The sequence below is a fragment of the Aptenodytes patagonicus genome, chromosome 1 (genome assembly GCF_965638725.1).
Source record: "Aptenodytes patagonicus chromosome 1, bAptPat1.pri.cur, whole genome shotgun sequence".
Classification (NCBI taxonomy): domain Eukaryota; kingdom Metazoa; phylum Chordata; class Aves; order Sphenisciformes; family Spheniscidae; genus Aptenodytes; species Aptenodytes patagonicus.
In genome coordinates, this window is record NC_134949.1 from 43,124,173 (window position 1) to 43,137,534 (window position 13,362).

General features: G+C 36.6%; 1 protein-coding gene across 1 annotated transcript in view; it reads left to right on the plus strand.

Moving 5' to 3' along the window:
- ZDHHC17 (zDHHC palmitoyltransferase 17) overlaps positions 1-13,362 on the plus strand; it is a 78,588-nt gene that overhangs the window by 44,003 nt on the left and 21,223 nt on the right. Inside the window, exons 7-10 of the mRNA XM_076333325.1 lie at positions 1,339-1,501; positions 6,077-6,202; positions 7,469-7,611; positions 10,021-10,121. Coding sequence (XP_076189440.1) covers positions 1,339-1,501; positions 6,077-6,202; positions 7,469-7,611; positions 10,021-10,121 — 533 coding nt within the window. The remainder of the gene's footprint in view (positions 1-1,338; positions 1,502-6,076; positions 6,203-7,468; positions 7,612-10,020; positions 10,122-13,362) is intronic.

A 13,362-nucleotide genomic window follows, 5' to 3' on the forward strand; every position in this document is an offset into this window, starting at 1 on the left:
TAACTAAGTGGCATATAGTAGTGACTGGTTTTGATTTTTTGGCAAGGTTTTTTTTTTTGTTTAACTAGTCAATGTTCTTTCCACAATTGCCTCTTTATCTTTCTTCATTTGTGATTGTTGTGAGTTAACCCCAGTAGGCAGCTCAGCCCCATGCAGCCACTTGCTCACTCCCCCCGGTGGGATGGGGGGAGAATCGGAAGGGTGAAAGTGAGAAAACTCATGGGTTGAGATAAAGACAGTTTAATAGATAAAGCAAAAGCCGTGCACGCAAGCAAAGCAAAATAAAGGAATTCATTCACTACTTCCCATCAGCAGGCAGATGTTTAGCCATTTCCAGGAAAGCAGGGCTCCATCACGCGTAACGGTTACTTGGGAAGGCAGACACCATAACTCCAAATGTCCCCCCTTCCTTCTTCTTCCCCCAGCTTTATATGCTGAGCACAACGTTACATGGTATGGAATTTCCTTTTGGTCAGTTGGGGTCAGGTGTCCCAGCTGTGTCCCCTCTCAGCTTCTTGTGCACCTCCAGCCTAATCGCTGGCAGGGCAGCATGAGAAATAGAAAAGGCCTTGATGCTGTGTAAGCACTGCTCAGCAATAGCTAGAACATGGGTGTGTTATCAACACCGTTTTGGTCACAAATCCAAAACACAGCACCATCGGAGCTACTATGAAGAAGATTAACTTGATCCCAGCCAAAACAAGTACAATTACCTATTCAAGAGAGAGGGTATTATGTAGAAGTATTCACTAATATGAACTTTTAGTTTACAAAGTAAATCTTCCTGTGGAGATGATTGGAAAAAGTTGGTGTAAAATAACAGTCCTCCAAAAAGCAAATTTGTCTGAATTAGGCCCTTCCGAGCAGGAATCTATCTCCATCGATTGTTGAGAGGAGCATAGGCTAGCTTTTATGAATACCTACCATTACCAACATTATCATCTTATTTTATTTTCATCTTTTGGAATGTGAAGTGGAAATATAACATGTTTTGAACTTTATATGCTTGGCAGATGACAACCAATCATGTGCATGCTTTTACAAATCTGTTAATACTGTTAGGTTTGGTAAATGTGAAAACAGAATTGTATAACAAATGTGTTTCATGACATCCCAGAACAAGCTGTCTTACTGAGCTCCTTTAAAAGTCAACAGAATTTGGTTGCTCTTTGGTGGGAAGGGAATTTGAGCCATTCATAATCATCAGCAAAAAATGTCACTTTGCTATTATGTAGTGTACCTGATCAACGTTCTTTATAGAAATTGAACTCATTAACAATAAGTTGGTGTGTATTTGAGTTCATCTTCTGTAGATCTAACAGGAATTTTCTTTTCTAGTGTGGATCCAACCCGATTACTACTTACATTTAATGTTTCTGTTAATCTTGGAGACAAATATCACAAAAACACAGCATTGCACTGGGCTGTGCTAGCAGGAAATACTACAGTTATTAGTCTTCTGTTAGAAGCTGGAGCTAATGTTGATGCTCAAAATATAAAGGTAAACACTTGGTCTGTTTTTATTGTAAGTGGTTGGAGGCAGAAATAACAGCCTATGATAAATCTCAAGAATAGATTATTATTGCGGGTATGGTGGAATCATGAAGATGGAGCAAAAGCCATGCCACTAATGTTTAGTTTGGGAATTAGTTTTTCCTAACAGTGATGCATAACCACTAAATCTGCATCTTCAAAAGTACTCACGTAAATAATTTACCAACCGTTATGTGCAAATATATGGGAGTGGGGTGTGCAATTAGACTGCATGCGTGAAGACCCATGCATTTGGATGCAAAATTGGAAATGTGACTGAATGTCTTCTAGTGAAGTTCTGGGGTGACTGTTTGTTGGAGTGAGATGTGAGACATCTCTGTCCTCTTCTGGAGAGATGATAAATGTGCTAGTATATCTCCCCGTGGCAGTAAGGAAGTTGGGGGCCTAAAAATACCAGTACGAGTAAAATAAGAAAATGGGCTCTTTTTTGCATTGGAACTTTAAGTTGCCTGATTACTCTACCAGAACCTCTTAATAGTGAAGCTAGATTCAGCACTAACAGAGCCCATCCCTAGCGTATGTTAGACCAGCCAAGCAGCTGTTAGAATTTATGCCATAGACTTGGAGTCTATAAGAGCTTCTCCAGCAGTGGAAGGTGCACCTATAGAACATGTTTTTGTCCATTGCCTCCAGACTATTCTGTATATCAAATTAGATGCACTTCACCACCTAAGCTGTTTCTTCTGTGGTGTCAGAGAAGAATTTGCTTTTAGAAGAAGAATACTCAATTTCTCTTCAAATATTTGTATTTTCCACTTAATGAGTGTTACAGACGGAGTGGTTACACTGGAAAATACAGCTGTAAATTTACATTTATAAAATATTAAATACTTAATTAAATTCATTTGACCTTTCACCATTTTCCCTACTGATTAAGATGACCAGGGCCTATTTTGCTTGGCCACAAGTGATAGAAATATGCTAAAAAAATATGTATACACATCCATTTTCCTGAACAGCATGGAACAGTCTTCTTAAGGGTACAGTCAAATTTTGTTAGTAGCTTTCTAGAATATCAGAAATACTGATGATCATGAATGAAAACTCATTAGAAAAATTACATGGCTTTTCATGTGTTTAAAACAAATCAGCTAGCCTCTTGCATATACTGATGTGAACTATAATAATTATTCCTGGTCTGTAAGGTCAGTCGTGTGGATGAATTATGCTTCTAGTCTCGCTTCTCGTAAACTGTTGAAAAGCTTTTTTCTATGCCACCTAATGGTAAAAATTAAGGTATTTTTGTGGAAAAAAAAAATCAGTGTGTCATACCTTGCTTCCCTTGGCAGTCTCACTAGTGTGATTAGAGTTTTAAAGTCATCACCTTACCTACATTTCTGGACTCTTATGAAATCCATAATAAAAATTCATGTGTTTTTGGCCAATTGAAAAAGTATCTGCTAGCCTAAAGCAGTTCATGGTCTCTCCTACTTTATTGACAGACAGCAGCAGTCAGTAGAAAAACAGATTTCTGAACCTGCTGGATCATGCTATCTTTCCAGTCATGCCAGAAGATGTGTGCCTGGTTTCATTAACCACTGCCTGCTTTCTGCGGTGGAGTCTAGGTTTCTTGCATGCCTTCCCAGCTTTCCAGGATCTTCAGAGGATCAAAATCATTCTAGCAGTGGCAGTTTTGCCATCCTGCCAGTGGCTTTATAACAGATGCTGATTTGGGTGATATAAACATATAGGAAACATAAGAATTTGGTTTATTTTTATAGGTATATAGAAACTCAGTTTTGTGCTTCTCCTCTGACTATTCAGCAAAAATGTTTTCTTTGAGCCAAAAACCAGTTGTTAAGAGTCTGGTTCATGTTTCCCCAGAAATAAAAGGAATCATGAAAAGCTCCTTTCTGATGCAGTCACTTCCAGATTTCTGCAGCACTATTTAGTGAAGTCCTTTTCTCAGGTAGCCCATGGAATTGACCAAGAATGGTGGTAAGACAGCTAAGGTTAAAGAAATACATTGGCTGAAAGCCATTCATCTTTTTCAAATTATGAAGCGGCTGAAATATTAGGTGCGAGCTTTGACCTTTTGTTATCAGCTCTAGGCAGTCTGTGTTAGAAAGGCGCATGCTGCTGGCCACCTAGGTTTGGAACAAATTGGAACCAGTCATCTCAGTAAGGTGCTTTTTTTTTACTTTGCATGACAGTTTGAGAAGTATATGAACAATAGCACTCTTAGTCTAGAATAAAGCTTGATACAAGCAGTGGGTTTGTCCTGTTTGTGTTATTTATCCTTCTTATATTATACTGTACAAGAAAATAATATTTTTCTTTTGGTAGTAAGATACTTCCTTTTTCCTTTTTGAGAACTGGATTACAGTCGGAGTTGGAAGCTGCTTTTCAGTAGTCAAAGTAGAGCGGTTTTTTTGTTTGGTTGGTTTGTTGTTAAGGAAATTATCTGCCACACCAGTAGACAGATTGGGCAGATGAGGACAGGATGTCACAGGGAGTCAGCTTGTCACTGGGGATCAAGGGGAAACCTGTAAATTTTATTTAAATATAAGCAGAAGCTCCTTTATTACTAGAGAGTGATAGAGAACTAAAAGAGCTTTTATGGTTTAAGGAAGATTTTTTTTAATCTGTTAATGAGTCATTGAATGGACTTTAGATGTAGTTTCTTGATTATGCAGTGTATCTGTAGGCTTGTCTGTGGAAGTCTACATGTAAAGTTCCCTATGGTAATGACTCTTCAGATTATTCTTTCTGTCTAAACACTTTAAAGATATACTATTGAAGCCTTATCGCTTGCTGGCAAACTATGTGTTACTAGGCTAAGTTCCCCGACTTGCAAGTCAGCCATCCACCACCCCTGTGAATACAAGGAAAATATTAAAATGGCCAGATGATGAGAAGCATAGTCAAAGACTTCTGTAAAGCTCCCTCAATCTTTTTATCTAGGCAGTTCCTAGGTGTCTCATGGCCCTCTAGTGGAAGGGATGCTCAGCTGGACCCCAAGGCAACTTCAGGATTTACTTGGGAGATCAACTCCCAGAGGGGATTGCTTGTCCACAGGTAATCTTTACAGTCTGGATATATAAGGTGATATTAAAACAACAGCATCTCTGGAGTTTTCCAGATATTAGCAATTCAAAGTGCTATTAAATTTGTGATGAAGTAGGCACCGTAGTTTGATTTCAGGCATTTCTGTTGAGGATGGAGTTAACTTAATCTGTTTCTTCAACATCTGGCTAAATAACTTTGAAGCCAAGTTAAGTCAAAAGGTTATTCTTTTTTGACTGATTTTGCTAGTTAAACTTCTCGCACAGGAGGAGTGCAAGATCCTGTTAAGTAGCAAAAAGCTTCACCTCATAATCTGTAGTCTGTGATATTTACTCTCCTTTTAGAGATTTGGAGCAAGATTTCAAAGGCAAAAATGACAGCTAAGTACTCAACTCCCATTGTCTTTCTATGGGATATAGGTAGCTAACTGTACTTTTTAATCTTTGAAATCTCTTCTGTCTATAGTAATTATTGCCCTTTCTGGGTAATTTCAGTTTCTGGTACCTGTCTCACTTTTTTTTTAGGAGGGGGCCGAGCGATGGAGGATTCAGCCATTTTTCAAGCCTCCATGAATGGTTTGTTTAGGAGGGGAGTTAACTCCAGTAGAAGAGAGGAGGAATCAAATGCAAAACTGAAGCTGGAGGTACCTGCAATTGGTTGTCTCTTGCCTCCTCTATAATTTTAGACCCAGTCAATAACTTTCATTTAGCTCTCTTCCTAAATGTTTAAAAAGCAATAAAATCAAGTCAGTTTGGTAGGCACCTTTGGCCCCTGTATCTCTCTCTGTGTTTCTTGCTTTGTCTGTCAGTCCTCTCTGAAAGTAGGGAAAGAGCAAGTATGGACCATTGCTGGCTTAGCACCCAAAGTACATGAAGCACAAGCTAAGCATAAAAGCTCAGAGTTTTGGAATAAGTTGGACATGAGCAATCAGTTTCTTCTTTCCCGTTTTCTTCCTAGGACTTCAGTAACTGAGATGAATATAAGAACATTAAGCTTGTGGAAAAAATTCCTTATAGAAACATTCCATGATATCGGTAACTTCACTCTGCCAAAAAGGCAGAGAATTAACTCAGAAGTCAGGCTTTAGACTGGGAGAGTTTCCATGATCCAGTGTGTCACGAGTTCTTATTCTTTGCTTGATTTCTGCTGCCTGTCAATAGCTAAGGGGGAAGCACAGTCTTTCATTTACAGACCAGTGGACTGTGTGTAGAACAGTGAAACATAAATGTGTTATGCCAAAGTCAACAATTATTGCTATGTCAGGACATATATATTGTCAGGATCACACATTTAATATTCTACTTTTCCACACATGTATAGTTATGAGAGGGTGAAAAAGACCAAAAGGAATGAATGATGTTTGGTGTCAAGTAAGCTGCAGAGCAAAAAGTATGTCAGAATGTAGCTTAAACTGATTTAAAATGTATTCTCTTTACCTGCCAATCTTCTGTTTCAAAAGTGCTCTGAATGCATTTATTTTTAAATTGGATGTTTCCCACTTTCATACTCCTGGCAGGGAGAATCACCACTTGATCTAGCAAAACAGAGGAAAAACGTTTGGATGATCAATCACCTACAGGAAGCAAGACAGGCAAAGGGATATGACAGTCCATCCTTTCTGAGAAAACTAAAAGCTGATAAGGTAAGAAGTAGTACAACACTTAGGTAAATCAATATTACTACTGCTGTTGGTTTGGGGGGTGTGTGTTTAAGGTAAGCAGTTCAGTACTGTGGTTTCCCCACATTTCGGTTTTAGGAAAGATCTTTTTGTTATGACAAAAGTAATTGCAAAAGAAAAAAAAAAGCTTTATTCAGGGCAGGAGGAAAGAAGACTCTAAGCCTCCACCCAGTTACCTTTAGGTTTTTGTGCTAACTAAATGTTAGGAAAGTACCAAGTGGTCTGGTATTGTTGGGGATAGCCAGGACTTTCACAAAGCTGACTCTCAAGTATCTAAGGAAAGAAGCATTTTAGATATCCTGAACTCTGATTTCCTCTCTAATTATGTAGTGATTTGTGTTGAATGAAAGAAGCAGTCAATCTTGGCAGTATAATGAATCTCTGATGTGGAGGCCTTTTTCTTCTCAGGTTATTATTTAATACTGCAGATAGGAGGAGGCAAGAAATGAGGGTATAAAGGGTAACATACTACTCTAGCATGAAGAACTGTCTGCCTGCCAGTATAGTTTGACAACTTATATAGAGTTAATATTTTCTTACCAGGTAGAGTGTTGTGCTGGGTATTAAGTATTGCTATCACTGATTTGTTACAGCTTCTTGATTTAAAGATACATTGCATCTTGATGATTAAAGCCCTGGGTACAGCCTGTGCTTTAACCCTGTGGTAATATAATAATGCAGTGATTATTGACTTTGAGTTGTGCATTGCACTGTGTGTACATGTGCATTGTGACTGTGCTTTGAAGATCTGGAAAGAGTTCAGTGCCTTCATCAGGAATTGTACCCACATAGTATAAGACAAAAAAGGTCCTATCTTTCTTCATAGACACTTCAGTATGACTTTTATCTATTACTTACATAACTGCAGTCTTTAAAGTTCTCTGAGATTACCATGTATTGTGTAGTAGTTTATACACTTTGACAGATTCTTAAAAAAGAACTACTATTGCCTTTATTCTGGATTAACAGCAAAGTCTCTAGAAGACAGTTCTTCGAAAATAAATAAAATTACTGATTCGTTATAAAATTTTAGGAAGATTTTTTTTCTTGCACATTCATTGGAGATATGTAAATATAGGAAATGAGAAAAATTTATGAAGATTCCTCCCCCTCTGTCAAGCGTCCTGAAAACTAATTTAAGTTTTTGTGACTGTCCTATTTCATATAGAATATTATTATACAATCTGTTCCTGAAAATAGAGTTACTTACTGATATTTGTTTCTATATAGGAATTCCGTCAGAAGGTGATGCTGGGAACTCCTTTCCTAGTTATTTGGCTGGTTGGGTTTATAGCAGACCTAGACATTGATTCTTGGCTCATTAAAGGGCTGATGTATGGTGGCGTTTGGGCTATGGTGCAGTTTCTTTCAAAGTAAGTGTTTTACCAGGACACTGTCTGTTTAGTGTGCACACAAGTGTTTTGCTGGCATCTTTATTGGATAAATAATCTTAAATTTCTATTTTTTGTGTGTTTCTTCAATGTGCAACATTAATTTTTTGTTGGAGTTTTTTTATTGCTATTTCTGGGAAAGATCTTGTGTGACTTCAGTTCTTGTAATGCTCTGTTGTCTTGCAAATAGCCATGGAATTACCTTGGGTGAATACCACTGAGCTAATAGAAGCTAACAGCAGAACAGAAATTCAGTCATTATCCAGAGGAGGGTGCTAAATGTCTGTCTACAAAGAGTTATCAGCATGAATTTTGCAGAAAGCAGTCAAGGGGAAAGTTATGAGAAAGGAATAGAAAAAAGATATGCGCAAGTGTGCTGTTAAAACCTATTTTTTCAGAATTTAAATACCCAAAGGTATCTAAAGAGATTTATAGAGAGAAATGAAGTCAGAGTCAGATTTTGTAGCTTCTGTTGTTGTGGAAAGGGGTGACTAAAGAAAAAGGCTGCTTTCTAATTATGTCTTTAATTTGTTACCTGATCATAAAGAATTTTAGTTGTGTTTGTGATTACTTTAAATATCTGTAAATGCACCTACACGTACACGTGTGCACATACACATGCAGGCATGCTCCAATGGATTTTCAAGATCTGTAGGCTACTTCATCTGTCCGTTGCTTTTCGTTGTCATGTGTGGCATGTATAGAAGAACTTCCTATATCTTCATACTTACGAGCATTTCTGCTTTTCTGGCACTGTCTGTCATGTTTATTAGAACCACTTGCTTCTCCTTCCTTTCTGTTTAAAGAGAAAAAGAAAATATATCTGTTCCTTAAACCAAGTTCATAGAATTTTAGTGAACTTAGTACACTGGGAGGGAGGTGGGGGGTCATCAAGCTTTTGCCTCTGCAGGATCTTGGAGATGATCTGTTCAGTCTTTTTGTCACCTCTGAGGCTGTGCAATTTGCTGACCTCCTCCCACAAATTATTTGGCAATGCAAATCCTCAACCATGCCTCCTGCAGGAAGCAAGGACAAGATTTCTTCAAGTTTCTCAAGAGCTACGTTTTGTCAAGTTTTATATTTTTGACCCACCTAACACATATTCAGGATTAACATTCTTACTTTCTCTTATCCTTTGCTTAATGTTTAGTATAAGTACTTTTAAAAGTGTTTTTCACAAAGCCCAGGTTTGAATGAAACTTTTGCTATTATTCTAGTAGTATTTCCTTTCCCTGCTGAATTTTAGCTAATTTGCTTAGCTGTGTTTTTCCTCCCTACTCCTTTCACACAGAAAAAAAATGCACAGAAATTGCTGAAAGATTACTGCTGAGTAACTACTGTGTGTCCAAATGTATATTCACTTATTACTCACCATCTTAGCTCATCTTCCTCATTGGATTTTCTCAAAAGACCTAAGAAACTTCCATTTGAGAAGAGGCAGTTACTGAAAGGAGTAAAGAAGTGAAATGGAAACTACTCTGTGCACACATTTGTCTGTGGCAGCCCTGAGGGCACCACCAGGACAAAAAGTGAAATGCATCAATGTAAGGATGTTTAGGCAGATGATGGAAGAAGTTTTATTTCAAGGAGGTTAGTAGTTTAGAGTGCGACTTTTGATATGTTTAGCAATTTTTTCTTGAATATGGAGTAACCTAGTCACTCACCTAGTTTGTCTCAACTATATTCAACTTTATTCAGAATAGTCTTTAAAATGCAAGAGTATAAGAAGGTGAAAATAATTCTGACGGCTTAATTTTTCTTTTTTTAATTAAAGTAGCAGTATTCTATCTTAGAACTTGGCAAATCTAGTGATATGGGAAATGAATTAATCTGGGGTTTTTTTGGACTTTCTTTTGCCAACTGTAACAGAAGCAAAAGATTCAAGAATCTGAAATATTTCAAGTATGTAGGCTGATAACACCAAGGTCTCTTAAACTTTTTTTTTTTACTGAAGTAATTTTAACATGTAATTTTCACTGTATGGATTTCCAATATAACTTTAGCACTGAAATCTCATAAGTAAATGTAGTTTGCAACCACTATCCGCGTAGGCTAGGAATCTCACAGGTTTCTAACTGCTTTCACAGTGTAGTTTTAGCATGAGTATTTACTCATTCTACCTTTCTTGTCCAGTTCTTGACATTCACTTCAAAAGTAAATGTATAAATTTTAATTAACTAACTTTCAGTCATGACCCTTCATCTGGACAGGTTGAAAATGGGAATTTCTCATGAACTTTGAAGGTAAAAGTGAAGAAAATGTTTTTATGGCGTGTTTTGCAATATCCTATATAGTACATATTTTAATGGGAAGTGTTTTTCAGAAGCAGTAGCTTAGGATTTACATTTTATATGTTGAAACTTATCATGTGACATTGCTACTACTTTACAGGTCATTCTTTGATCACTCCATGCACAGTGCACTGCCTCTTGGAATATACTTGGCAACGAAATTCTGGATGTACATAACGTGGTTCTTCTGGTTTTGGAATGATATCCTTTTTTGTGTACAGTAATAAGTAATATTTTTTTCATGTTAGTAGTATGAGGTAATACCTAGATATATCCTGCATATAAGAGTAAGTAAACTAGGTAAAACTTCAAAATAGCTATCTCCATTAAACATTGCTTTCTATATTGATGGTAATTATTTTATCGCTTTAAAAATGTGCACGCTATTGCTTTGCTTCAGTAAGTGAAAGATTTTCCGCAAAATTGGCTTACAGTAGTCTGCAAAATTTCCTGTGCTTTACCAGTTTCCTAAGTGGGGGAAATGTAAGCAACTCTAAAAAATATGCTCTGGCTGTGAGGTAACAAGGTGTAAGTGACTGCATTTTTAGACACTGCTTTTCTGAAAAAGCAGTAGGTAATTTCATGGTATATATCAATTCCAGTGGAATTAGCTTTATAGTTAGTTCTTCCTAAAGATTTTGCAAATTCCATTTCATACAAACTTTAGATACATTTGTTAACTGTGTTTTCAGTCTTTGAAGTTGTAGATTATACAACACTAGATTATAGCGATTCAGCATATTCCCATCTCTTTATGTTTTTGACTGTCTGCCTAGATATGAACTTTTCATACTCACAGGGGTAGAAATTGATTCAGAGTTCACTGAAGAATGTCAGTTACCTTAAGAAAATAGATTCAAATTTTTAAAGAACTTTCTTGGGTATTGTAATTACAATAACCAAGAAAACAAAATGGAGATTTAATGTTTTATTAAATGTTTAATACAGTTCTTATAGTTGAAGTGAACTTAATATTTATGATGGATGTTGGCTTGACTTTTCTAGAAACTGGTTTTCTTTTCATCCTCAAAGGAATTACCATGAAATAGGATAGTAGCAGTACAACCCTTTTATCATCTTGTTAATACGTTCTCCGACCTTAGCTAAATGAGCCTCACATTTTTGGGTTGAGAACAGAGAGGAGACCCTGCTTCCATGCTGCCTTTGGCTTCCATGCTGACAGCGTTTGCAGAGGTGCTGCTGTGAATAATAGCAGTCCCATGTGACTGGAGATGACTGCTATTTCACGTTTAAAAAACCTAAAAATGAAAATCTAGTAGCTGTTAAGTAAAAAAAAAAAAATTCCATCAATATTGGCACGAGTATCTCTTGAAATAGTTATTTAGAAATGCTGGTCCTACTACCAGTCTCCCTGTCTGGCCTGATTTTCTGTTTTTACTCAAATTTACTAGTAACTGCAGAATGAGGAAAGCGAGTACAAAATGAATATGAAAAACATTTTTAAAAGCAGTAGTTAAAAATGGAGATATACTTTTCCAGTTTTTATGGAATGGAGTAGAACTCTCTAAATATGTCATGCCTCTAGACTGAAGTTGCTTTTCTGTTCTTTTTGTTAAGAAAAACCTGACTTTTGGCAAACAGTAAAATACAAGTTTCTGAGGCAGTCACAATAACTACACCCTCTCACTTCTGAATCTCAGCTCTCCATACCTTGTAGGTTTTCTTTAGAAAATCATGTTTGCTAATGCTACTACATGTTTTGGGCTGCAAACATTGAGCTACTGTGAAATACTTTCTTGTGCTAACTTAGCATCGGCTCGAACCAAATCTAAGAATGTGTGCAACTTTGATTTAAAGTTCTTGACCGTATTAAAATGGCTGCACAGCCAACACAACTTGATGATGGCCTCTATCTTGATGTAGAAAGCTGTTTCTTAAGGTGGGCAAATTGTGAGATTTTTATCCTGAAACTCATATTTTCTTCATATTTGTATGAATCTTGCCTAGATTTTTATTTCTGTTAGCCATTCTGATTAATGTAACTTGAAGTTTGGGTGGTTTTTTGTCACAGAATAATGTTCATTGTCCATTAGAAGTAGTAACCATAGACAAATAATTACCCTAATAATGTCTGACTTCAGAATGTCAATAAAATACTGTACTGCTTCTGTAATTTAAGGTAGGTGCCTCAAAAACTTTGCAACAGTCTTTTTGTACACAGAAGTAGTAGTCTAAAACTTCAGTTACTTTCATTAGAGCTCACACAGTTCTCTGACAAGCAGTTTTAGAGACTTAGTGCTTGAGGCCATCTTCCTTTAATTGGTGATTTTTAATTGGAAGTCTTTGTAATAAGATTCCAAATTCATTATTCTTCTTCTGGAAAATTGCCCTGTAGCTTTATTGGAAAAAAGAAATTGTATGCTTGCTCTATTTTTATAGCATGAGGCACAGCGTTGTGGTTGGAGAAAGGATTCTTTATTTTTACAGCTTTGTATGATTACTTACAGCAGACCAGAGTACTACTGTATACTCTGTAATGTTCTAGTGATAAAACCTGTCGTGGTAGTTTTCATGAATTCTGACCATCTTTTGCTCAGGAAAGACGTTTCTAACCTTAAACAACTATCACGAATTGCCTTACTGAAACTTTATATTGTAAATAATATGAAGGTCTTAATTGCTGCAAGTGTTACTTTAATATCCAGGTGTTTGGTAAGAATTTTCTTTTCTTGTAGATATGTTGAAGGTGTCTGGAAGATCATCTGGTCTTCTGGGTTTAATCCTAATGAGACAGAAAAGGGCAGTCGAAACAATGTATCATAAAGAATAAACAAAACCAAAGATTAGCAGTGTGTTTTCTTGAATTTCATGGTGGTCACATGAAAAATAAGTCTATAAATTCTAATTCATGTGTCTTCTAAAAGACCAATCTTGAAAGTAAATTCAAACAGTTTAGATGAATCTAGTGTACTGAATTTTTGTAAACGTTTCCATTCTATTGGATTTTTCTCAGCAGCTTCTGTATCTGGTATATTTGTTAAAATAGAAATCCTATTCTTGCTGGGAATGAGGAAGTTATGATCTGTGTATTTATGGATATATGAGTCTATGGTCCTATGCTTCCCTGCCACTGTTTTGCTGCTGTTTTGTTGCTTCCCTTTAACTGTATTTTGCCCATAACAAAGGATGTCTTGCTCTGTTAGTGTAGTCTAATCTTCTACTGTTTGCAGAGTGGGGGGGAATACCCTCAAAAATCCTACCCACTAAATCACTATATTTTAATTTAGTTATATTTTTAAAGGGAAAAAAAAGGATTTAAAAGTACACTTTTAATAATGTGAGACTAGAATTTCATATTTCATTCTTTTTCGTTAGCATTTATAGGTAGAACGTCCTCTTGTGTCCTGTAAAAGTTCAGGACGCATGTACCAAGTTCATATCTCAGTTGTTCACCCAGTCTTTTCAGTTCCAGCTGAACAAA